The sequence below is a fragment of the Bubalus kerabau genome, chromosome 23 (genome assembly GCF_029407905.1).
Source record: "Bubalus kerabau isolate K-KA32 ecotype Philippines breed swamp buffalo chromosome 23, PCC_UOA_SB_1v2, whole genome shotgun sequence".
Taxonomy (NCBI): Eukaryota; Metazoa; Chordata; class Mammalia; order Artiodactyla; family Bovidae; genus Bubalus; species Bubalus kerabau.
This window is the reverse complement of record NC_073646.1, coordinates 20,660,331-20,687,900: the sequence shown is the minus strand read 5'-3', so window position 1 is coordinate 20,687,900 and position 27,570 is coordinate 20,660,331. Positions and strand designations below refer to the sequence as shown.

The 27,570-nt window shown below is 40.0% G+C and overlaps 1 protein-coding gene and 1 pseudogene across 1 annotated transcript in view; one reads left to right on the top strand and one right to left on the bottom strand.

The window, feature by feature from the left end:
• MOSMO (modulator of smoothened) overlaps positions 1-27,548 on the bottom strand; it is a 77,047-nt gene extending 49,499 nt beyond the window's left edge. The window contains exon 1 of the mRNA XM_055561264.1: positions 27,438-27,548. Coding sequence (XP_055417239.1) covers positions 27,438-27,543 — 106 coding nt within the window. The 5' untranslated portion in view covers positions 27,544-27,548. The remainder of the gene's footprint in view (positions 1-27,437) is intronic.
• LOC129637269 (60S ribosomal protein L7-like) lies at positions 898-1,655 on the top strand (annotated as a pseudogene).
• Positions 27,549-27,570: the final 22 nt, after the last annotated feature.

Sequence of the window (27,570 nt, the reverse complement as noted above, 5' to 3'; positions counted from 1 at the left end):
GAACTTATTTACAAACTAGTAACAGACTCCCAGACTTTGAGAATGAACTTATGGTTGCCAGGTGGTAAGAATGGGAGGAAGCGATAGTCAGTTTGGGATGACATGCACACACTGCTATATCTGAAATGGATAACCAACAAGGACCTACTGTATAGCACAGAGAACTTTGCTCAATGTTATGTGGCAGCCTGGATGGGAAGGTGGTTTGGAGGAGAATGGATACATGTATTGTGTATGGCTGAATTTATGGTATCTGCTGTTTACCTGAAACTATCACAGTATTGCTAATCGGCTATGTTCCAATATAAAATTAAAATTTTTTTTAAAAAAAGACTGGGCCAACTGGAATAATCCAGAATTTAAAAAAAAATAAAGACAGTAATTCAGGAATGATTAAAAAATAGAATGAATTCCATTTTGATTGTGCTAATTCAAGAAGAAGTTCTTTAAATGCTGTAGTTAAAGTAAGTTTGGAGATTTACAACACAAAGTACTTTAAGCAAGATTCAACTAAATTGTTGTATAGTTTAATTCTTCCCATCATTTTTACCCAGCAAAATCTCAAATAGCAGCTTATGTACTCAAATTATTTACATATTTTCTTCCTTAATCAGTCCCTTTTCAAAGAACAGAAAGTTCATTTAACAACTAGTTATTATATCTTGTTTCACTGCTATTTTTACTTGCCTTCTTTAATGAATCAATCATTTCAAAATCACAGTTTATAAACTGATATTTGTTTCTACTATCTCTCATAGAAAAAATGCAGGTCCAACAATTGCATTCTCTATCACTTTCCCCACCACATGTCTCACCAAATCCCCATAAGATATTTCAAGTTACAAACAGATAGATGTCTTTAGGAATGAAGCTTTCACCTCTTTCCTGGCTGGAACCATGGAGGGTGCAGAAGAGAAGAAAAAGAAGGTTCCTGCTGTGCCAGAAACCCTTAAGAAAAAGCTTAGATCAAACTTAAGATCAAGAAAAAGCTTAAGATCAAGCGCCTGAGAAAGAAGTTTGCCCAAAAGATGCTCTGAAAGGCAAAGAGGAAGCTTATCTATGAAAAACCTAAGCATTACCACAAGGAATATAGGCAGATGTACAGAACTGAAATTCAAATGGCTAGGATGGCACAAAAAGCCAGCAACTTCTATGTACCTACAGAACCCAAACTGGCATTTGTCATCAGGATCAGAGGTATCAACGGTGTGAGCCCAAAGGGTCGAAAGGTGCTGCAGCTCCTTCGCCTCCGGCAGATCTTCAATGGCACCTTTGTGAAGCTCAACAAAGCATCAATTAACATGCTGAGAATTGTGGAGCCATACATTGCATGGGGGTACCTGAATCTGAAGTCTGTAAATGAACTGATCTGCAAGCGTGGTTATGGCAAAATGAACAAGAAGTGAATTGCCCTGACATACAACGCACTGATTGCTCGGTCTCTTGGGAAATATGGAATCATCTGCATGCAGGATCTGATTGATGAGATCTATACCGTTGGAAAACATTTCAAAGAAGCAAGCAACTTCCTGTGGCCCTTTAAACTGTCTTTTCCACGAGGTGGAATGAAGAAAAAGACCACCCATTTTGTAGAAGGTGGAGATGCTGCCAACAGGGAAGACCAGATCAACAGGCTTATTAGAAGGATGAACTAAGGTATCTACCAGGATTATTTCTGCAATCTGGCCAGTTAATAAACAATTGAAACAAACTGAAAAAAAAAAAAAAAGGCTGCAGCTCTCTCATTTACAACTTTCAGGATCAATTATCAATAGACTATGCCTGTAAATAATCATGACTTTGACACTAGCTATAATTCAGCAGGAAACTAATTATTGACAAAGTAGGAGGAATGAGAATCAAGAGAAAGTCTTTCAGGCCACCCTGGAATTCATAATGAAAAGAGTAGGAAGTGTCATACACCCTTTAATTTAGGAAGGCAGATTTCAAAAAGGTAGGCATGATGCATGGAATGAAATTCTTGAAGGAAAGGAGATACAAGAGGTCAGGAAGCTCTTGAAAATGAGGTTCTGACTAATATTACAGATGATAAAGAAAAGAAATAATAAAAGATAAAGGGAAGGGAAGAACAATAAACGAAAGGTAAGAACTAAAGAAACCAGGGACTCATCTAACAGCACACTATAACAATTTTAAAAAGTAGTGTGGTATAATGAACAGGTTATGAGCTTTTAAATTCAGCTCTACCACCTAATTAAAAGATGCCAAACAAATCATTCCCTTCTTCAACTATACTTCTTCATCAGCAAAATGGGAATAACATTTCTTGTGAAGAGCTACTATAGGGGGTTCGCTACCTACCAAGATCAACATTTCCTTACTGGTCTCTTTGCCCTTAGAGAAAATGCACTGCTCATAACAAACACCCTCTTCCAACAACACAAGAGAAGACTCTATACATGGACATCACCAGATGGTCAACATCGAAATCAGATTGATTATATTCTTTGCAGCCAAAGATGGAGAAGCTCTATACAGTCAGCAAAAACAAGACCAGGAGCTGACTGTGGCTCAGACCATGAACTCCTTATTGCCAAATTCAGACTTAAATTGAAGAAAGTAGGGAAAACCACTAGACCATTCAGGTATGACCTATATCAAATCCCTTATGATTATACAGTGGAAGTGAGAAATAGATTTAAGGGCCTGGATCTGATAGATAGAGTGCCTGATGAACTATGGAATGAGATTCGTGACATTGTACAGGAGACAGGGATCAAGACCATCCCCATAGAAAAGAAATGCAAAAAAGCAAAATGGCTGTCTGGGGAGGCCTTACAAATAGCTGTGAAAAGAAGAGAAGCGAAAAGCAAAGGAGAAAAGGAAAGATATAAACATCTGAATGCAGAGTTCCAAAGAATAGCAAGAAGAGATAAGAAAGCCTTCTTCAGCGATCAATGCAAAGAAATAGAGGAAAACAACAGAATGGGAAAGACTAGGGATCTCTTCAAGAAAATCAGAGATACCAAAGGAATATTTCATGCAAAGATGGGCTCGATAAAGGACAGAAATGGTATGGACCTAACAGAAGCAGAAGATATTAAGACGAGATGGCAAGAATACACAGAAGAACTGTACAAAAAAGATCTTTACGACCCAGATAATCACGATGGTGTGATCACTGACCTAGAGCCAGATATCCTGGAATGTGAAGTCAAGTGGGCCTTAGAAAGCATCACTACGAACAAAGCTAGTGGAGGTGATGGAATTCCAGTTGAGCTATTCCAAATCCTGAAAGATGATGCTGTGAAAGTGCTGCACTCAATATGCCAGCAAATTTGGAAAACTCAGCAGTGGCCACAGGACTGGAAAAGGTCAGTTTTCATTCCAATCCCAAAGAAAGGCAATGCCAAAGAATGCTCAAACTACCGCACAATCTCACACGCTAGTAAAGTAATGCTCAAAATTCTCCAAGCCAGGCTTCAGCAATACATGAACCGTGAACTTCCTGACATTCAAGCTGGTTTTAGAAAAGGCAGAGGAACCAGAGATCAAATTGCCAACATCCGCTGGATCATAGAAAAAGCAAGAGAGTTCCAGAAAAACATCTATTTCTGCTTTATTGATTATGCCAAAGCCTTTGACTGTGTGGATCCCAATCAACTGTGGAAAATTCTGAAAGAGATGGGAATACCAGACCACCTGATCTGCCTCCTGAGAAATTTGTATGCAGGTCAGGAAGCAACAGTTAGAACTGGACATGGAACAAGACTGGTTCCAAATAGGAAAAGGAGTTCGTCAAGGCTGTATATTGTCACCCTGTTTATTTAACTTATATGCAGAGTACATCATGAGAAATGCTGGACTCGAAGACACACAAACTGGAATCAAGGTTGCCGGGAGAAATATCAATAACCTCAGATATGCAGATGACACCACCCTTATGGCAGAAAGTGAAGAGGAACTCAAAAGCCTCTTGATGAAAGTGAAAGAGGAGAGTGAAAAAGTTGGCTTAAAGCTCAACATTCAGAAAACGAAGATCATGGCATCCGGTCCCACCACTTCATGGGAAATAGATGGGGAAACAGTGGAAACAGTGTCAGACTTTATTTTTCGGGGCTCCAAAATCACTACAGATGGTGACTGCAGCCATGAAATTAAAAGACGCTTACTCCTTGGAAGGAAAGTTATGACCAACCTAGATAGCATATTCAAAAGCAGAGACATTACTTTGCCAACAAAGGTTCGTCTACTCAAGGCTATGGTTTTTCCTGTAGTCATGTATGGATGTGAGAGTTGGACTGTGAAGAAGGCTGAGCGCCGAAGAATTGATGCTTTTGAACTGTGGTGTTGGAGAAGACTCTTGAGAGTCCCTTGGACTGCAAGGAGATCCAACCAGTCCATTCTGAAGGAGATCAGCCCTGGGATTTCTTTGGAAGGAATGATGCTAAAGCTGAAACTCCAGTATTTTGGCCACCTCATGCGAAGACTTGACTCATTGGAAAAGACTCTGATGCTGGGAGGGATTGGGGGCAGGAGGAGAAGGAGACGACAGAGGATGAGATGGCTGGATGGCATCACTGACTCGATGGACTTGAGTCTCAGTGAACTCCGGGAGTTGGTGATGGACAGGGAGGCCTGGCATGCTGCGATTCATGGGGTCGCAAAGAGTCGGACATGACTGAGCGACTGATCTGATTTGATCTGATCTGATGGTCCACTAAGAGAACACAGTCAGAGCACTGTATTCAAAAGTTACTTTATTATTTTTTCCTTGGTAGTTACATTATCAATCTGACATACAGTTAGGCTCACTGGTTTCAATTTGTAGTGAACAGTAGGACTTACTTTCTTGCTATCATTTTTATTTTTTTTTGAGTATGTGTAACATATACATGGTTCAAGCAAAGCTTTCTTTTAGCATTTCATTATAGTGGTATTATTCTTTATATAAGGTAAAAAAAAAGTCCATTTGTACATGGGCTAGATTCTATATTCTAGTATGGTGACATTTATATCTACAACCAAAAACTACACAGCATTTATGATCCATTTTAAGATAATTGCCTATGACTACTGAAAAGATTATAGCAAAGAATCTCCAAAAGTCAGTCCCATTAATTTTAGCTGACACGCAGTGCTATGTGCCAAGCACTGTTTTATATACATGATGCTTTAACCTTTAAAGAGGCCTCTGAAATATGGCAGCCAAGACCATGCCACTAGCAAATAGTACAGGGAGAATTTGAATCCAGATTCCAGAGTCTGTGTTGTTAGTCACTTAACTAATGTAATGTCTCCTGCATTCTAACCAATCACCCAATGTTCTTAACATTTCAGGAGTACAGAATTTAAGCCTCTTTTTGTTGTTGTTTTGTTGTTTAGTTGTCAAATCATGTCCAACTATTTGGCGACTCCATGGACTGCAGCCCACCAGACTCCTCTGTCCATGGGATTTCCCAGGCAAGAATACTGCAGCAGGTTGCCATTTCCTTCTCCAGGAGTTATTCCCAACCCAGGGATGGAACCCATGACTCCTGCATTTGGCAGGTAGATTCTTTACCACTGAGGCACCAGCGAAGCCAAATCTTTCCTAGCTTACCTTTAAAAAAAAAAGTGTGACTTAGGAAAATTGCTATATTACAACTTTTCCGAGTATTAATAAAAATTTAAAAGACAATAAATTAATATGGACTAAATCTCTTTTGATTTCTCTGATTCAATTAGCATTTATTACACACCTTTGGGCTTCTTAGTAAAGAATCTGCCTGCAATTCAGGAGACCTGGGTTTGATCCTTGGGTTGGGAAGATCCCCTGGAGGAGGGCATGGCTATCCACTCCAGTATTCTTGCCTGGAGAATTCCATGGACAGAGGAGCCTGACAAGCTACAGTCCATGGGGTCACAAAACAGCTGGACACCACTTAGCGCCTAACTAACACCTTCACTTCGGGGGACAAAGTGAGTAAGTTTGCTCTTCTTCCTTCTCCAAATCTCAATGAAATGACCCAAGCAATTTACATTTAGAAAAATTCTATAACAGCATGGGAAAATGTCAACAACAGAGCAGAATCGTTAAAGAGTTTCTAGAATGCAGAAGAGAATAAGTTCACAAAAAAGGAGCAAGTGCTTCCGTAGTTTATACTCATACAGTCAAAAGACAGTCCTGTTCTTCAAAGAAGTGGGTGGATTCTCCCTAAAAAAAAACACCACCACCCAAAATCAGAAAATTGGAGCCCTTAACCACATTAGAGGTCTTTGGTTGTACACCTAAGGGGATACAAGAAAAGTCACTGGGAACTGCACCATTTGGGACGGCTGATGACATTTGCAACCCAGACTTTTTCAACTGGATGTGAACTGCCTGAATGGTCAAGTTGGGGATTTGCCACAAGTTCCTAAAGAGGGAGTGCAGAAGGCAAAAGGAGGCGATATATAAGGGATAAAGTATTTAAGTATTTATGGGAAAAGTATTTAAGTATTTTCATTAACTCTAGGCTAACAAAGAGAACAAAAGCACTGGCCAACAACTTAACAGAGACAAAAATAAAAAAAGAAACAGCACAGTAGGAAAAACCAAAATGCACCAACCTCCCGGATAACTCTGAAGATATTCACAATAACAATTAAAATCTTAAGTGGTGAGGGATAAATTGGGAGATTGGAATTGACATGTATACACTACTAGAGATAAAATAGATAAATAATAAGGACCTACTATATAGCACAGGGAACTCTACTCAATACTCTGTAATGACCTATATGGGTAAAGAACCTGTAAGAATAGTGGATATATGTGTATGCACAACTGATTCACTTTGTTGTAGAGCAGAAACTAACACGATACTGAAAATCAACTATATTCCAATTTAAAAAATAAAACTTGAAAGTCAAAAAAATAAAATCTTAAATACAAGGTGGTGCACTTAAAGCAAGCATCTTACTGGCTACTAGTGTGAGTCTAAATGGTTAATGGATGATAACTACCTGCTGGATGGTTAGTAGGCAAATACTCCCAATAGAAAGCTCTGGGAGTTAGTCCTATACCAGCAACACTTCAACATAAGAGTTTGTTTTCTGATCCTAACCCACTAAATCTTGTAAAAGTGGGAGTCCTAAAGGTGATCTTACATGCCTACATACATCTGTTACTTAAAGAAGATTCATTGCTATGGGTTTTTCAGTGATTCAATTAATGATTTTAAAAATTTAAACTCTCAATGTAATTATTTTATCTACAGGATAGGAAAATACACAGTTTCTCATTTTATGTCTCATAATAAGCAAACGAATAGGACTATAACAAATTACAGGTTACCTGTGATTATCAATCATCCTTTACTTTTAGAATACTTTATACGTGGTTACTGACTTCAACTAAGGAAGTCAAGGTCATGGCTTATAAAGTTGGCTGGGTAGGGGAAAATCTATTCTTGGGCCACAAACTACATCCATAGTGCACTTAGCAAACATTACAGTAAAAAGGTTGACAGAAATATGGTTAGTATATTCTGTCATCATTACTAGAGAATCCCCAAATACATGTTACGTTTAATATGCAGAACAGAACTTGTATATAAGCATTTAAATAGGCTACCTGAGACTTCCCTGGTCGTCCAGTGGTTAAGAATCCACCTGCCAATTCAGGGGGCATGGATTTGTCCCTGGAAAGATTCCACATGCTGAGGAGCAGCGAAGCCTGTACGCCACAACTACTGAACCTGGGTACCCCAGAACCAGGCACTGTAACAGCAGAAGTCACTGCAAGGAGAAGCCTGTATACTGCAACCAAGAGCGGCCTCCGCTAACCGCCACTAGCAGAAGCTTGCGTGCAGCAATGAAGACCCAGGGCAGCCAAAAACAAATACATAAATACACAATAAATAGGCTGCCTGGTATTTTTTTTCTCTTAGTGCACTAAACTGGAAGGAAGAAGACAGCAATCCAGGTTAAGTATCAGGCATGTATGGTAAAAATGATATGGGCAACCAGGTCTAACACAGTGATATATCCGAGTTGGGAAAAAAAAAATCTGATTGCTTTTAGTGACTATATGAGGGGTAAATAGCCAATTTCAACATTATATTTTATGTATTGCGATGTGATAAGAGATTAATCCATTTAGTTCTTTAACAACAATAGCTACCTATCATAGGTGCCTGCACATAGGTGTGGCAGGTGTTTCAGGTATATTGATCAGTCCAGCCACTTTGCAAGGTAATAGGTATTATCCCCATTTACAGATGTGGCAAAAAGCTAAGACACTGAAAGATGAACCCCCCAGATTGGGAGGTGTCCAATATGCTACTGGAGAAGAGCAGAGAAATAGCTCCAGAAAGAATAAAGATGCTAAGCCAAAGAGGAATGGATGCCCAGCTGTGAATGCGTCTGGCGGTGAAAGTAAAGTCCAATGCTGTCAGAACAAGATTGCATAGAAACCTGGAATGTTAGGTCCATGAATCAAGGTAAATCGAAAGTGGTCAAATTGGAGATAGCACGAGTGAACATTAACATTTTAGTAATGAGTGAACTAAGTGGACAACAATGTGCTGTGCTATGCTTAGTCACTCAGTCGTGTCTGACTCTTTGTGACCTCACAGACTGTAGCTGCCAGGCTCCTTTGTCCATGGGGATTCTCCAGGTAAGAATACTGGAGTGGCTTGCCATGCCCTCCTCCAGGGAATCTTCCTAACCCAGGGATCGAACTCAGGTCTCGTGCATTGCAGGCGGATTCTTTACTATCTGAGCCACCAGGGAAGCCCAAGAATACTGGAGTGGGTATCCTCTCCAGAGGATCTTACTGACCAAGGAATCAAATCGGGGTCTCCAGCATTGTAGGTGGATTCTTTTCCAGCTAAGCTACCAGGGAAGCCCCCTTCTCTGCCTTCTACCCAACTATTCCCATTCCCAAACAGACACCCAGCAGGCACAATGCAGCTAAAAGTCCAACGCATCCCGTCCCAACTGGCCCAACCCAATATGCTTCCGGAACACCAACTCCACCCCAAACAATGGTTAGGAGGTTCCATCTTCCTCAACCACTTCCAGGTTTTGTGTTGGTAGAAGACAATGCTCTCAGGGAGGAGGGACAGGAATGAGCGAATTTAACTCAGATGACCATTATACCTACTACTGTGGGCAAGAATCCCTTAGAAGAAATGGAGTAGCTCTCATAGTCAAGAAGAGAGTCCAAAATGCAGTACTTGGGGTGCAATCTCAAAAATGACAGAACGATTTCAGTTCACTTCCAAAGCAAATCATTCAATATTAGAGTAATCCAAGCCTACGCTCCAACCACTAATGCTGAAGAAGATGAAGCTGAATGGTTCTATGAAGATCCACAAGACCTTCTAGAACTAACACCAAAATAAGATGTCCTTTTCATCACAGGGGACTGAAATGCAAAAGTAAGAAGTGAAGAGATATCTGGAATAACAGGCAAGTTTGGCCTTGGAGTATAAAATGAAGCAGGGCAAAGGCTAACAAAGTTTTGCCAAGAGAACGCACTGGTCACAGCAACCCTCTTCCAACAACAAAAGAGATGACTCTACCCATGGACATCACCAAATGGTCAATACCAAAATCAGACTGATTATACTGATTGAATATATTGATTATATTCTGTGCAGCTAAAGATGGAGAAGCTCTATACAGTCAGCAAAACAAGACTGGGAGCTGACTGTGGCTCACATCATGAGTTCCTTATTGCAAAATTCAGACTTAAAATTGAAGAAAGTAGGGAAAACCACTAGGCCATTTAGGCATGATCTAAATCAAATCCCTTATGATTATACACAGGAAATGAAAAACAGATTCAAGGGATTAGATCTGAGAAACAGAGTGCCTGAAGAACTATGGTCGGAGGTTCATAACATTGTACAGGAGATGTGACCAAAACTGTTCCCAAGAAAAAGAAATGTAAGAAGGCAAAATGGTTGTCTGAGGATGTCTTACAAATAGCTGAGAAAAGAGAATCGAAAGGCAAAGGAGAAAAGGAAAGATATATGCATCTGGATGCAGAGTTCCAAAGAATAGTAAGGAGAGATAAGAAAACCTTCTTAAGTGAATAATGCAAAGATATCAGTTCAGTTCAGTTCAGTTGCTAGTCGTGTCTGACTCTTTGCGACCCCATAGACTGCATCACGACAGGCCTCCCTGTCCATCACCAACTCTTGGAGTTTACTCAAACTCATGCCCATTGAGTTGGTGATGCCATCCAACCATCTCAACCTCTGTAGTCTCCTTTTACTACTGCCTTCAATTTTTCCCAGCATCAGGGTCTTTTCCAATGAGTCAGCTCTTTGCATCAGGTGGCCAAAGTATTGGAGTTTCAGCTTCAACATCAGTCCTTCCAATGAATATTCAGGACTAATTTCCTTTAGGATGGACTGGTTGGATCTCCTTACAGTCCAAAGGACTCTCAAGAGTCTTCTGCAACACCACAGTTCAGTAGCATCAATTCTTTGGCACTCAGCTTTCTTTATAGTCCAATTCTCACATGCATACATGACTACTGGAAAAATCATAACTTTGACGAGATGGACCTTTGTCGGCAAAGTAATGTCTCTGCTTCTTAATATGCTGTCTAAGTGGGTCATAACTTTTCTTCCAAGGAGTAAATGTCTTTTAATTTCATGGCTGCAGTCACCATCTGCAGTGATTTTGGAGTCCCCAAAAATAAAGTCTGCCACTGAAACAATAGAATGGGAAAGACTAGAGATTTCTTAAAGAAAATTAGAGCTACCAAGGGAACATTTCATGCAAAGATGGGCTCAATAAAGGACAAAAATGGTATGGACCTAACAGAAGCAGAAGATATTAAGAAGAGGTGGCAAGAATACACAGAAGTACTGTACAAAAAAGATCTTCACAACCAAGATAATCATGATGGTGTGATCACTCACCTAGAGCCAGACATTCTGGAATGTGAAGTCAAGTGGGCCTCAGGAAGCATGACTACAAACAAAGCTAGTGGAGGTGATGGAATTCCAGTTGAGCTATTTCAAATCCTGAAAGATGATGCTGTGAAAGTGCTGCACTCAATATGCCAACAAATTTGGAAAACTCAGCAGTGGCCACAGGACTGGAAAAGGTCAGTTTTCATTCCAATTCCAAAGAAAGGCAGAGCCAAAGAATGCTCAAACTACCTCACAATTGCACTCATCTCATACACTGCTGCTGCTGCTAAATCACTTCAGTCATGTCCAACTCTGTGTGACCCCATAGACAGCAGCCCACCAGGCTCCCCCATCCCTGGGATTCTCCAGGCAAGAACACTGGAGTGGGTTGCCATTTCCTTCTCCAATGCATGAAAGTGAAAAGTGAAAGTGAAGTGGCTCAGTCGTGTCCAACTTTTAGTGACTCCATGGACTGCAGCCTACCAGGCTCCTCTGTCCATAGGATTTTCCAGGCAAGAGTACTGGAGTGGGGTGCCATTGCCTTCTCCTATGCTAGTAATGCTCAAAATTCTCCAAGCCAGGCTTCAACAGTATGTGAACCATGAACTTTCAGATGTTCAAGCTGGTTTTAGAAAATGCAGAGGAACCAGAGATCAAATTGCCAACATCCGCTGGATCATGGAAAATGCAAAGACAGTTCCAGAAAAACATCTATTTCTGCTTTATTGATTAAGCCAAAGCCTTTGACTGTGTGGATCACAATAAACTGTGGAAAATTCTGAAAGAGATGGGAATACCAGACCATCTGAACTGCCTCTTGAAAGATCTGTATGCAGGTCAAGAAGGAACAGTTAGAACTGGACATGGAACAACAGGCTGGTTCCAAAGAGGAAAAGGAGTACCTCAAGGCTGTATATTGACACCGTGCTTATTCAACTTATATGCAGAGTACATCACGAGAAACGCTGGGCTGGAAGAAGCACAAGCTGGAATCAAGATTGCCGGGAGAAATGTCAATAATCTCAGATATGCAGATGACACCATCCTTATGGCAGAAAGTGAAGAAGAACTAAAAAGCCTCTTGATGAAAGTGAAAGAGGAGAGTGAAAAAGTTGGCTTAAAGCTCAACATTCAGAAAACAAAAGATAATGGCATCTGGTCCCATCACTTCATGGCAAAGAAATAGAGGAAAGCAATACAATGGGGAAGATTAGAGATCTCTTCAAGAAAATGCGAGATACCAAAGAAATATTTCATGCAAATGTGGGCACAATTAAAGGACAGAAACACTAAGACCTAAAAGAAGCAGAAGATATTAAGAACAGGTGGTATGAATACACAGAAGAACTGTACAAAAAAAGATCTTAATGACACATATAACCACGATGGTGTGATCACTTGCCCAGAGCCAGACATCCTGGAATATGAAGTCAAGTGGGCCTTAGGAAGCACTACTATGAACAAAGCTAGTGGAGGTGTTGGAATTCCAGCTGAGCTATTTTAAATCCTAAAAGATGATGCTGTGTAAGTGTTGCACTCAATATGTCAACTACCTGAGATATGCCAATAAATTTGGAAAACTCACCAGTGGCCATAGGACTGGAAAAAGTCAATTTTCATTCCAATCCCAAAGGAGAGCAATGCCAAAGAATGTTCAAACTACCACACAACAGTGCTCATTTCACACGCTAGCAAGGTCATGCTCAAAATTTCCAAGCTAGGCCTCAACTGAGAGCTTACAGGTTGTCAAGTTGGGTTTAGAAAAGGCAGAGGAATCAGAGGTCAAATTGCCAACATCCATCAGATCAAAAAAAAGCCAGCAAGGGAATTCCAAAATTCATTGACTATGGTAAAGCCTTTAACTGTGTGGGTCACAACAACCTGTGGAAAATTCTTAAAGAGATGGGAATACCAGATATCTTACCTGCCTACTGAGAAACCTGTATACAGGTCAAGAAGCAACAGTTAGAAATAGACATGGAACAACAGACTGGTTCCAAACTTGGAAAGGAGTACATCAAGGCTATATATTATCACCCTCCTTATTTAACTTATACGCAGTACATCATGCAAAATGCCAGGTGGATGAAGCATAAGGTGGAATCAAGACTGCCAGGAGAAATATCAATAACCTCAGATATGCAGATGATACTACTATTATGGCAGAAAGCAAAGAGGAACTAAAGAGCCTCTTGATGAAGGTGAAAGAGGAGGGTGAAAAAGTTAGCTTAAAACTCAACATTCAAAAAAGGAATATCATGGCATCCGGTCCCACCACTTCATGGCAAACAGATAGGGGAAACGATGCAAACAGTGACAGACTTAATTTTCTTGCTCCAAAATCACTGTGGACAGTGACTGCACCCATGAAATTAAAAGACGCTTGTTCCTTGAAAGAAAAGCTATGACAAACCTAAGCAGCATATTAAAGAGCAGAGATATCATGTATGGATGTGAGAGTTGGACTATAAAGAACGCTGAGTCCCGAAGAATTGATGCTTTTGAACTGTGGTGTTGGAGAAGACTCTTGACCGTCCCTTGGACTTCAAGGAGATCTACCCAGCAATCCTACAGGAAATCAGTCCTGAATATTCACTGGAAGGACTGAACTGAAAGTCTAATAATTTGGCCACCTGATGCAAAGAGCTGACTCACTGGAAGACTCTAATGCTAGAAAGATTGACAGGATGAGAAGGAGGCCTCAGAGCATGGGATGGTTGGATGGCATCATTCACTCAATGGACATGAGTTTGAGCAAACTTTTGGGGGACAATTAGAGAAAGGGAAGCCTAGGGTGCTGCAGTCCAAGGGGTCACAAAGAGTCAGACACAACTGAGCAACTGTACAACAACAAAAAGATGAGGAAACTAAACTCAGAGGTCAAGCAAGAAGTCCAAAGCCACATAGCTCAAAAGTGGCAGAGCCAGAATTTGAACTGAATTCTGGCTTCACCCCCCTATTCCTTTCACATCTTTATTAATAATTTCCCAAGAATTCAATATATGATATCATATACACCCACTTTTATTTTAAATCAAGAGATGGATGGTGAAAGAGGAGCATGGAACTATTTTTTGGTTGGGAAAAAATATAAAGAAAAAGCATTCAGGTAATTTTTCAAGCACAAACAAAACATCTACAGCAAAGCCTAAATTAGAAGCCAAGCATCAACAGAAATACTCTTCAAGTTAAAAACACTTAATTTGTACCATTTGTACCCCAACTGACACACAAAATACTATTTTCCTCCTTATTCCATTCATTGATAGGGACCCTCAACAAACAGTAACCACACTAGCCAGGACTAATGGTCCCTCTCATGGGGGTTGGATGAGGAACCTTGCATCCAGCTTATTCGGTTTCACTTTGCTTTCCCAGGGAGAGATCATTCATCCACTACAAGTTCCTTATCTTCCCCATGTCTACTTCCTACCATCACGTACCACACAAATCACACATCCATTCATGCACTCATACAAATCTTCCTCATCTCCACAGTTAATACTATCTCTGGATATTCTATCTCAAGAAATCTCTTAAACATACATTTTCTGCAAGTCTTCTTTTTCTTCCTCTGCCAGGGCGATTTGTAAGTAAAAAATGACTCAGAATATTGTTGACAAATGTTAAGAAGAATCTCAATGAAGCACTTCTGTCACATAGAAGAAATCTCATGTTTTAAAGTCAAATTGACAAAGGATCAGAGATACAAGGTATTTCTGCTTTTTAACTTTTAAAAAGCTTTTTATTAGTAATGTAACTGTATTGCTTTCTACTATATTTGTTTATACAGAAGTAAATAGTTCAGTCATGACATGGTCTTACTGACTAGCCTAGTAACCTAATTTCTGTATTGACCCAGAGAATCAACTAATCAACCTACAAATTAACTTTCACCTTAAAATATTTTTTCAAAGTTGGGAATAACTAGACAGTAGCTGGACCTTACTTTCCAAAATAAAAACCAAATGAAAACATGTAAAAAAATTATGAATTTTGTGGACATACAGCTATTGAAAGAAAGCCATTAAAATATAAATATCATATTTGTGAAAATGAGAGACGACAACCAGGGATGTCAAATCCCTCTTTCCTGATTATCCCCTTTCTGCTTCAATATTTTACCTCACTTGAAATATAACCTCTAAACCAAAATCATCACTTCTGCCCTTAAAGCGGCTCACTGTCCAAAGTTCCCAATTTTGTTCCCTACTCCAGGTTTAAAGACTTAGTGTCAACCATAACACTTCCTCTCTCCTGCCAAGCACAAACTGGAGAGTGCTAAGGTACAGAGATCAATAAATTTTATGCCCTGTTCTTTTTTTATATACAAAATTAAAAAAAAATTATTTATTTTTGTCTGTGCTGGGTCTTCGATGCTGCATGGGCTTTTCTCGAGTTGTGGAGAGTGGGGGCTACTCTTTAGTTGCGGTGTGAAGGCATTTCATTGTGGAGCACAGGCTCTAGAGTGTGCAGGCTTCAGTACTTGTGGAATGTGGGCTCAGTAGTTGTGGCTCAGTATAAAGTACACACTCAGTAGTTGTGGTGTGTGGGCTTAATTGCTCCACGACATGTGGGATGTTCCCAGACCAGGGAACGAATCTGTGTCTCCGGCAATGGCGGGTGGATTCTTTACCACTGAGCCGTGGAGGAAGCCCTATTCTTATAGAACTTTAAAAATCTACACTAGAAAGCAGGGAAAGTAACATACAAATAACCATAATACAGATATGCTACCATGAAAAACACACAAGAGGGAAAAATCATGTGAGGCAGGGGATCAAAAAAGATTTTTATGAAGACAGCAGTTGACATATGCTTGGAAGATGGGCAGGACACTGAACCGACAGGAACTGCTAAGTGTGAGAGCATCACACTGAGAACAGACAAAGATTTAGAGATGAATAAAGAGATGACAGATTATATTTAGGAAACAGAAAGTAATACAGAGGGGTGGGAATGTAGATCCGCGTAGGGAAAAAGTAGGATCAAAAGTTGGAAAGACAAGCCAGAGGCATGTTGTGAAGATCATTAAGGGCCTTCTGTGCTATGGTAGATGAAGGGTCACTGAAGGTTTCTGGTCCAAACATATGCAGTGGTTAAAAGCCAGGACTCTGGAGCTAGATCCAAATCTCAGCTTTTCCACTTAGCAGCTGTGTGACCCTGGGCAAGTTACTTAATTTCTTTGTATCTCTGTGGGGCTAATAGCAGCACTTAGGGATGTTGTAAGGATTAAATTGGTTCACACATGTAAAAAGTGTCTAGAAAAGTAGCTGTCATAAAGCAAGTACTTATAAGTACTTGCAACTATTTAATATTACCATCCTATCCTTTAGAAAGATAAATTTAGCAGCGATGTATAGAAATGAACTGAAATGAATCTTCCCAAACACTTTACAGGTTTCCCAAAGATAAAATACTTTTTCATTTGCTTAAAAGAAATCCCTCAGAATATTTAGTACAGTTCCTTACAGACCACACATATCTTAATAAGCATTTATTGTGAGACTGTCTGTAATAAAGTACAGTGGTATAGGGAATATCTATGTGAAGATTTAAGGAATACTCACAGTAAATGAAAGATTTCTTAAAATGGATGGTAATTTATAAGTGAAATGGTCATAAATGAAATGGCCTTGGAGATCTTTGCCTTACTTTGAACATGTCCTATTTTTGAAAAAAATTTCTGTATTATAGCTGAAAGTAGACCCAATAATGTTCCATATAACTTACTGTGAATATACCACAAATGGGGAAACCCAATGAAATTCCCCTCTCCCATTTTCTTACTTGACCCAACCAACTGCATTTTCTTTACTTTTTTTAATCTCTAATGATAGCAGTATATGGTCTCTGTTGAACAGATCTATATTAAAAGTCAACAGCTGCCTTTTTGCTCAATATACACAACAGCAAGTGTCAAAATACCAAATGTGACCTTTTATTTATAGCAAAGCTAGTAAAAAGAGACACACAAAAAGTGCAGTCTTTTCATCTCAATTAAAAAGAAAAAAAAAGCAATTCAAAGAACTGTCAGTTTGCTTCAAAACTGAAGTCATAAACAAATGTCATGTAAGTAAAGTATACATTCTGGTTTATACATACTCATAAATACATGTAAGTATCATTGATAGCAACACCCAAATCTTTATGCTTCTTTGTCAACTCTAAAGCAATAAATCCCAAAGGACTATTTCATTCTACTTTCCCATGGCATTTCCAGTAAGGATATTCAATTTAGCTGTGACTTACAGCTAATGACAGAATACATAATAAATTTTAGAGAGGTATGCTACTGAAAAGTGATTTTGATCCAAATACTTAGTTTTAGGTACTCTGATTTTTCAAGGATCCTTAGGCTCCCTCATTCTCTTATTTAACCTCTCTACTATTTCAACAATACGTTTGCTAAATATTGGGCTTCCCTGGTGGCTTGGACCGTAAAGAATCTGCGTGCAATGCAGAAGACCCAAGTTCGACCCCTGGGTCAGGAAGATCCCCTAGAGGGAGTGGCTATACACTCCAGTATTCTTGCTTGGAGAATTCCATGGACAGAGAAGTTGGCAGACTACAGTCCATGGGGTCACAAAGAGTCAGATTCAACTAAGCAACTAACACTTTTTCACCTTGATTTTCAAGGATCCTTAGGTTCCTTCATGCTCTTAGCTAACCTCTCTATTTCAACAATGTTGTGTTAGTTAGCTATTCCAACAATAACTTTGCTAAATATTACCCTTTCATTAGTCTACAGTCAATAAAGAATAAAATAATGCTACCACTACCCATAATCTATTGTTACCAAGTAGAGCATGCTTTTTAAGTATCAAACTTATCAGCAGCTACTTGCTAGCTGGGCAAAGAATTCTAAAAAGCACCTGGAAAAACATGTGTAACTTCAGAGCTTAACAATAAAACATTCTGACAACCAAAAAAATATGAATGTTATGTTTATATAAATAATCATAAATAAGTAAAGTTGTAGATATGAAATTCACACCTATATATTATCACTGCTGTCACTGTGCAACCTAATTTCTTGGGTTATTCAGAGGATATAAAACAAGGTCACTATGTAAACAATTATCCATTCAAGTTGCATGATTAAGCTATTTATAACTCAATAATTTCATGAACAGCAATACTTTATTACATGTCTAAATTTCCCCTTAAGATTATGTAATATGGCCCACTGCTTAAGTATGCACTGAAATGGGGTATGGAAAAATTCATACTCTCAGGTACATTGAAGAAGCTAATGACAACTAGAAGAAATTTTATTTCATTAATGAAAACTGAAGAATTTTCAGTTGTACTATTTGCCAGGTTTCTATTAAGAAACAACTATCTCATATATGTCAAACTTATTTTCAGCCTTTGAGGTGAGACTAATTGACTATACTCTAACTGAAAGCTTTACAGATCACCATGGTCCTTTAAAAATAATTTGGGAAATACATGATTTTCATAATTCACTGCAGATACTACTCTTTAACATATTTGTTGTTCACTCAGCAAACCAGTCAATCTTTAATATATAGAACAGAAAGCTGGGGTCTGAACCTGTGCAGCAATTGGAAGTTCTACAAGCGGTATTAACCACATCTGAATGATATAATTTTGATTAATAAAAATCATCACCTACAACTTGTCTAAGATGAATTACATGGCTAGCAAACTGTGGGACTGGGATCTGACTACATGTTGATCTAACCCAAAACCTGTGTGCTCTTTCCACTACGGTAGGCTGTCTTTCACTTAGAAAACCTCTTTAGTCTGTTCCAGAAACATATAAACTCATGCATTCCTTGGTTTTGGTACTTACATATATCCCATGAAGTTCACATCACCACTACAACTGACTTCACAGTCTGTATTCCTGGAAAGCTCCCTTCCCCAAGCTGGATTTCAGAAACAGTCAACACAGACACACTACTGCCTTAAATCTCTTTAGAACAAGGCAGGACATAGGTAAATAAATAAAACAGATAATACAAAAGGGAAACATTTTTAAATTAGAATGTTTTGACCTTTCATATAACAATGACTTAACATTTGAGCATTTGCTATATATTAGGCCATGTGCTAATTCTTCATATGCCCTATTTTATTTTCTCACAACCATCCTTTGAGATAAATATATTTCCAATTTTATAGATGAGAAATTAAATTACATGCCCCAAATCATAAAATTCATAAAAAAGGAATCAAAAAACCAAATCTAGATACGTCTGACTCAAATCTCATGGGACTATTTTACTACACCACAACTCTAATACAAACTCAACATTTATGAGGAAAGGGGTTAACAAGAGAACTATTTTAGGTTTATACTAAGCTGAATAGTGGAGGACTGATGTATATGACTCCTACTATGCCAGCTTTGAAAGGGGTTCTGGCAGCCAAGTGAGGAGGAACTCAACAAGTCTGGTTAGTCTAATAAATGCAACGGCTGTCATCACTCTGTAATATCTTTTTCAGAATTTCCTTCCTCTTAGATTTTTCTACTCTCTCATGACTTCTGTCTATGTTCTTGGTCCCAAATTCCCCTTCACCAAATCTTTTAGGTCAACTAGTTTACATCCTTTATCCTGAAGTGCCTACATCTCTGTTGATAATAGTAAAAAGAGGGGCTTTTTGGAACTAAGGTTGTTAAAAAAAATATAAATGCTTTGTTCAGGAAATCTCATCTCAAATTGGAAAATCTGGACTATGCTGTGAAATTCACAGTATTATAAATTATTTCAAGCTTCAAGTATGACCTGTGAACACTGTAAAAAGACTGGTCTTTGAATTTTTATTCAAAGTTCTTATTTGATATGCTGAAATAAATAATACTGATGATGTTACTTTTTTAAAAAATCAAGGAAAAAATTTTATACCACTTTACCATTATGAAGAAGTGGTATTCTTGGAAGGCAAAAAATTTACTGGCCCCAATATCCATTAACTGATGAATGGATAAATAAATGGGGATACACCACACAATTTGGCAATAAGAAGAAATGAACTACTGATATTTGCTATAATATGGATGAACATTGAAAACATTATGTTAGGTGAAAAAAGCCAATCACAAAAGACCACACACTGCATGATTCCATTTATATGAAATACTCAGAATAAGCAAATCTACAAAGACAGAAAGCAGTCTGCCTAAGAACCAGGAAGTTGGCGGGTGATGGCGAAGGGATCTGGGGTTTCTTTCTGGAGTGCTGAGAATGCTCTTAAATTGACTGCGGCACGACTTTATGGTTATACAAACCACTTCACTGTACACTTTAAATAGGTGCATCTTACGGTTAATGAAATGATGTCTCAAAAAGGCTGTTTTAAAAAAGAAATTTACTGGAAAAAGACTCAAAAGGCCATTGAAGAAGTTTTGTTAATGCTTTTTAAGTTAAAAAGAGCACAATCTCAAGATTTTTGCTCTCTGAGGTAAGCCAGTTCTGTCCTTCTCTACAAGTCACGTCCAAAATGATTAACAGGACACAGTTCTATATAGTTTAGTTTAACAAATGATGTTACAAAGCTCCTTCGCACCAAACCAACTCTGCTTACTGAAGTTGTCACAGGTCAGGAAAAGGGCTTATCATTTAATAATTTTCTACTATTTAATAACAGATGTGCTTTGGAAGCTTTAATGTTTTAAACCAGAGGCTACCAACTTATAGGCTAGGATTTACCTGAAGATCTTGAACTCTTATGCGACAGATGTCAAGCCCACAGTGTCCTATCTGAGGTTTACCAGGATTTTCTGTGGAGAGAGCAGTGGTAACAGAATGGGAAATGAAACCCTTCCTCATCTTTCTCAATCATCTGCCAGTCTTCATACTTGAGAAAAAAGAAAATTCTTCCTTGCAAAAGGCTAGCTATCTCCTAGGTTTCAATCAGCTAAGGCTTTCTTCCCACTTCTGATGTTTTTATCCTTGAGGGATGGGGTGGAGGTATGGCTGTTAAGAACATCTAAGTTTGTCTGTGTCCCCTCACTCAATCTTTCTCAGGTCAGGAGGAATGATTTCATTTGACTGGCAGTTTAAGATAAAAAACTGGGCATAAGTGGTCCAACTTTTTGCCCTTAGGAGCAAGTTGCCTAAAGGGAGCACTCATCTCTTTCGTTCTTTCCCACTGGAAGTCCTACAGAGCAGGCCCCCCAATCCTGCCTGGGATTGGACAATTAAGTCTGTTCAATTTTGAGGCCCAGTAAGAGGAAGCTGGAGAAGGGAAAGGCTACCCACTCCAGTATTCTGGCCTAGAGAATTCCATGGATAGTCCATGGGGTCGCAAAAAGTCGGACACAACTGAACAACTTTCACTTTCAAGAGGAAGTTACTTGTCCAAGGATATATAAGTCACATTCTCCAATATCCTTTTTATCAATATTAAATAATATTTTGGCTCCTAATTATCTTACTCTTTTTTTCTCAATTAGTTCACAATATAAATAGGGAAGAGGATGATAACGAGACTCCTTAAAAACTCTCACATCCAATCTAATTTTAAAAAGAACAAGAGTGAAGATATTTTCAGGAATAAATACACTATGACCAGAGACGGCAATGGCACCCCACTCCAGTACTCTTGCCTGGAAAATCCCATGGACGGAGGAGCCTGGTGGGCTGCAGTCCATGGGATTGCTGGGAGTCGGACGCGACTGAGCGACTTCACTTTCACTTTTCCTTTCATGCATTGGAGAAGGAAATGGCAACCCACTCCAGTGTTCTTGCCTGGAGAATCCCAGGGATGGGGGAGCCTGGTGGGCTGCCCGTCTATGGGGTCGCACAGAGTCGGACGCGACTGAAGGGCCTTAGCAGCAGCAGTAGCAGTATACACTATGACAGACTACAGTCTGTATAAGAGAACTAATGCTAGAGAGAAAAATTTTGCTTAGAAGGAAGAGGTTCAAGTTCCTTCATGTGCTAGAAGACTCCTGGGAAACACTTGGAAATCTTCATAAAGAACACTAAGTAAATCCATCTAGGATGATATAGGATGGTAATAATCCTCAATGGTCGGGCTTCCCCAGTGGCTCAGCAGTAAAAAATCTGCCTACAATGCAGGAAACACAAGGTTGATCCCTGGGTCAGGAAGATGCCCTGGAGGAGGGCATGGCAACCCACTCCAGAATTCCTGCCTGGAGAATCCCATGGACAAAGGAGCCTGGCAGGCTACAGTCCATAGTTAGAAAGAGTCGGGCACGACTGAAGCAACTGACCATGCACAATCCTAAATGGTCACTGAAATCCGTGCCATAAAGGAATGATGCCTCAGTAAAAAGATCTCTAGATCACTTATATTTATCAGTAGCAGCTTTGTTTGTTGATCTGGTTAAAAAAATTTTTTTTCACTAAAAATTAGTCTCTTGAGGGATGAGAAAATAGTAACTGTGAGGTTAAGGTATTTGTACAAAGTGCAGGACATCCCTTTAATACTGAAACCCAAATCTCCTTTACCTCTTCTGTATTCTGGCAAAAATTTTAGCCACTGATGTGTGCACAAATTCCTACATAGGTAGTGTTCTTGAAAGGAGACTTTGCAACCTGGAAACTCAAATCTCATGTGCAAAACACTGACTTATGGGGGAAAATGTAGAAATGACTATTTAACATTGGCCAAATATAAGAACCTTAAGGAATCAAATCAGGTCATAGATGTCAAAGTGCTTCAAAAACTATAAAGCACTACATAAAATAGTCTTGATATTGAGTTCCAGTAACCAGTAGAAATTTGACCCTAGTATAGCAGAATTAATGTAATCCTGCCATTATATTTACCTATCATTTAATATTTTTTATTACATTAATAGAAACTCCTAAGGGTCCTTACTAAAGTATCCCCCCATGTATATTCCCCATATAAACAATATCCATTTCTGTTAGACTATATCTTTAGAGTTCACTGGTGGTCCAGTAGTTAGGAATTGGGGTTTTCACTGCCATGGCCCGGGTTCAATCTCTGGTTGGGGAACTAAGGTCCTGCAAGCCACTCAGCTTATGGCACAGCCAAATAAAAAAAGAGGGGGAGGTGGTGGCAGTCATCATATGTTTAAAAGTTTGTGCATCATCCACAAGCTATTAGAACAAATTCAGGAAATGCTATCACACACAGATGAAAATTAAAGGAATATAGTTTCTCTGTATTTGGGCCAATACTATAAAAACAAATAAAAAACTGCCAGTATGGGACTTCCCAGGTGGCTCAGTGGTAAAGAATCTGTCTGCCAATGCAGGAGACATTGGTTCAATCCCTAGGTTGGGAAGATCCCCTGGAGGAAATGGCAACCCACTCCAGTATTCTTGCCAAGAAAATCCCATGGACAAGAAGAGCCTGGCATGCTAGAGTCCATGGGGTTGCAGTCAGACATGATTGAGCATGCCAATGCAGGGGACATGGGTTCGATTCTTGCTCCAAGATTCTACATGCTGTGGGGCAACCAAGCCTGTAAGCCACAACTACTAAAGCCCACATGCTCTAGATCCCAGGTTCTGCAACAAGAGAAGCCACCCCAATGAGCAGCCCACGCACCGCAAGAAGAGTATCGAGCCGAAGAGGAGCCTCTGCTCACTGCAACTAGAGAAAGCCCATGTGCAGCAACGAAGAACCAGCGCAGCCAAAAAAAAAAAAAAAAAAGTCTTAAAAAATGGTAAATTAAAAAAAAAAACTTCTAAACTTCCAGCATGAAATGTGGCTCATAATCTCATAGTAATATAGTTTATTAGTTGGGATTTAAGGAAGTTATTTTATTCAGCTTTTTGTTTTTGAATATTTCATTTCCTTTTGTGGTAGTGCAAGTAGAAGCTGAGGAGTACAGAGACTAGAAGTTGGAGATGAGAGACTAAAAGAGGAGAAACAGTGATGGTGGAGTCCAAAGCTAAGAGGGAAGACAAATTTATTAGACTTGTGCTAAGCCTTGATGTTCTCTCACTTCCAAGCATCTGATAAAGAAATTGTGTCAGTTCTCAGTAATAAGTTCTGAGCTTCAGTTTCAAAACTGGGATTCTGACACCTGTTATAAACTCAAACAGCAGTACAACGATATCTAACTTTTACTGAGCACTTACCATTTATCAGGCACTGTTCTAAATGTTTTACATGGATTAACTCAATCATTACAATAACTCACTGAGATGTTATCTCTATTTTACAGAAGGGGAACTTCATAGAGAAAGGCCAGGTAAGTTAACCAAAGTAACAGAGCTACTAAGAGGTAAGGTTTGGATTTGAATCCTAAACTTAACCATTCTAGCTTACTGCAGTGGTTTTCAAACTACATTCTGAGGAACTTTTCAGCTCCAGGAGTTCTATTTTCAAAATAGACTTTGTTCATTTAAAAAGCTGCAGTAAAAACATCACAATCAAGACTTATAGTATGATGTTTAATGCACCAAAGGGAATCAACAACATATTAACTTTTTGCTGCCAGGTAAAGTCACTTTTTTGCAGATCTTAGCATAAAGCCAGTCCTGCCACCTCTGAAATCCTAACTGAACTTCCTGTAAATGTTTCATTGATTTGGAAAGTGTAACTCTGCACTGATTTTTTTTTTTTTTTTTAACTCAAGACTAGATCTGTTTGTTCAGGTAAAAAGTACAGTGAGCATACAAGCTCAAACACTAGGCAAGATTCAGGTACATCTTACCACAAAGCAAAGGCACAAGAGTGAACAAAGAAACATACCACTTCATTCATTTTAAATTTTGGGGGGCTCACTGTCTGACATATTTAACCTTAAGAAATACAGGTTAGGGAATTCCCTGGTGATCCAGTGGTTAGGGTTCCATGCTCTCACTGCCAAGGGCCCTGGTTCAGTCTCTAACTGGGAAACGAAAATTCCATAAGGCACGGCCAGAAGAAAAAAAGGAGAAAGAAAAATGAAAAAAAGAAAGAAATACCAGGTAGATATGATTTTGAAAAAATCTCCAGTATTCTTACTATCTCCTCTTATTCCTCTTGCTAAACACAGAATATTTAACTGAAAGGTATCTTGAGATGGCAAGCGAAACTGTTAGGGGAAAAAAAAAATCACCTCCTCCACCCCCACTTCAGCCACACAGCACCAGAGTCACAGTCTGGACCTTGTGCCCCCAGTCCCCTGCCCTTCCACTCTGCTGTATCAATAACTCTCAGTGACTCTTCAACTCTATGGGTCTAAGTCAACTATTCCACTGACCGTATGCCATCTGGTATTCAATGACTAAAACAGATATAACAGCTTTCTTTTTCACTTTTTCTCCTTATCCAGCTGAGATTTAATGAGCTAGCATTACAATATCTTGACCAATGCCCTAAACACTTTTGCTCCTCTGTCATTTTGTTGCATGTATCTGGCAAACCACAACTCTGAACGAAGCTGTCTACTGGCTTTCATCATACACTGGTGCCAGAGTAGCTGAGCACCAGAGGGTCAACAAAGCATAGGTCGGTTATCACACTTACATTCATGACCACTGACTTCAATGATGTCTCCACGCTGCTAGATAATCCTATTGTCTCCAGCTGGCTCTCACAACCATTATTTCAAACATTTTCTACATCTTTCAAACCTTGGGACTTCTGTCCCTCCCATCTCCAAGGCAACTCACAGCTGATGACTTTGCCTAATTTAAACGAGTTGTATGCATCTTATTCTTGTTTTTTTCAAATATAATCGAGTATAACATCTTCTCGGGAAAGTTATGAGATTACTTATCTCTCTCTCCTCCCTCTCTAAGCTGTTTCCTTCCCATGGACATTCAGTCTATTTTATACACTGGGATTCCACTCGAAACTTCTTTACAAAAGGAGTCACTGCACACATAATCAGATTAAAAACAAGTCAGGAACTGGATGTCACACACACAACTAGTAACACTGACATTACTAACATTTTCAGAAACAAAGCCTGCAGTTTCACCAAATTTGAAATCATTCTGATATTTTCTTTATATGCTTTACAGTTTAAAAAACACATATAATTAACAAATAAGATTGTGTATGTTTAAGGTGCACAAGTGTTTATTTGATACATTTATAAATTGCAACATTACCACCGTAGCAATAGCTAACACTGCTACAGGGTCACATAATCATCATATATATTTTACACTTAAGAGCTGTGCTATGACCATACAGGCAAGAAAAGGAGCAGAAATTCTTAGAGTGTTATTTTAATAACCAGTAAATCTGACAGCATGATTTTGTGTTACTAGGTCTAGATGGGGGAGAGAAAGGAGGAGGAAGCAACAAATGTCCCAGCCACCGCTTTTTTTAAGGGCTAAAAATACTGCAGGATAAATACAGAATCATAAGCAATACTTAAGAAGTAAGTCTGACAGCTCAGTGATACATTCTTACAACAAAATATTCATGGAGGGAGTCTGATAGTCCCAACTCTCATTATTCCCTTCACCTGCACTGAACAAGCAGTTAGAAAAGTTTATTCCTTTATTCCCATCAGCTCTCCTGGCAGCTGTTACATTAATTAAAGTTTTGGTCTTACAGGTCTGGGTGAGTGTGAGTGAGTGAGTGTGTGTGTGTATGTGTGTGTGTGGGGTGTAGTTGGTGGCCCAAGTCAGGAAAAATCCTGCAAAGGCATTCACCTGGGATACCCTTCAGAAAGATGCTTTCCTCTTTCCTGAGGGCACCACCTCGTCGCTGCTGCCCACAGTTCGGTGGTGTTACAGCAGGCACTGTTTGCTACTGGGCTGCCTACAACTCTAATGTGTTACTTAATTTTGTAACTATTAGGATCTCGTAAGCGTTTTGTTATGCGCTGGAATGAAAGATGCTCCATAAAATGAAGTTTATTATTAGGATTATTACAGCTCCGGGGCCTAAAATAAAGCAAAATTATAACCACAGAGGCTTCAAAGGGAAAATCGGAAGCCACATGCATCTCAAATACTGCCAAGTGGGCAGGGGCTGGGCAGGGGCGCCGGTATGAGGCTCTCATCCGGCGCCCCCACCGCCACCAGCTCTCGCGGCACCATTAACCCGGTCCTGCCCGGACCTCTATCCCTGACGCCGCTTCTTAGGGTCGGGGAACGAGGGTCAGCGGTCGGCCCCGACTCCTTTCGGCCTCTTGTCGCCCGTCAGCTCTCTGGGGACTCGCACACCCCACAGGCTGCCTCGCTCCGGGCCCCAGTCTCACCGCCTGGTTTCTAATTCCTTCACAGGCGCCTCAGTTTCCTCCAAATCGGTTTCCTCCTGTCTCCCACCTTGACTTTTTTTTTTTTTTTTTTAATCCAGGACGACGCTCGTTCCTCTCTCCGCTGTCCCTCAGGTTGGCGGCTGTCTCCCTTCACCCTCTCTCCCAGGTCCAGGACCACCAGCCCGGTCCAGATCTCCTCGCCCCTCGGCCACTTCGCACTCAGCCCGCGCGGTGCCGCTCCCCTCCGTCCGGGGGTCCGGCTTGCGACCCGCGTGTCCCCTTCACCAACCCCTCGGCCAGGCAGCCCGGGTCGCCTCACCGCTCCCTTCTTCTCAGGCTGGCCGCCGCCGCGCATCCTCCAGCCCCGTCTTCTCCTGAGCCGGGTCTCCCCTCCCCTCCCTTCGCCCTCAGCCAATCCCCCGCCCGGCCCCGCGCGCCTGCCGCTCGCTCACCCGCGGACTCCCCGGTGTTGATCCAGTCCGGGTTGGCGATGCTGGCGATGGCGAAGATATCGGCGGCCAGAAAGAGACATCCTGAGATGATGGTCAGTTTATCCATCTCCCCGCCCCGTCCCCCCACCCCCCG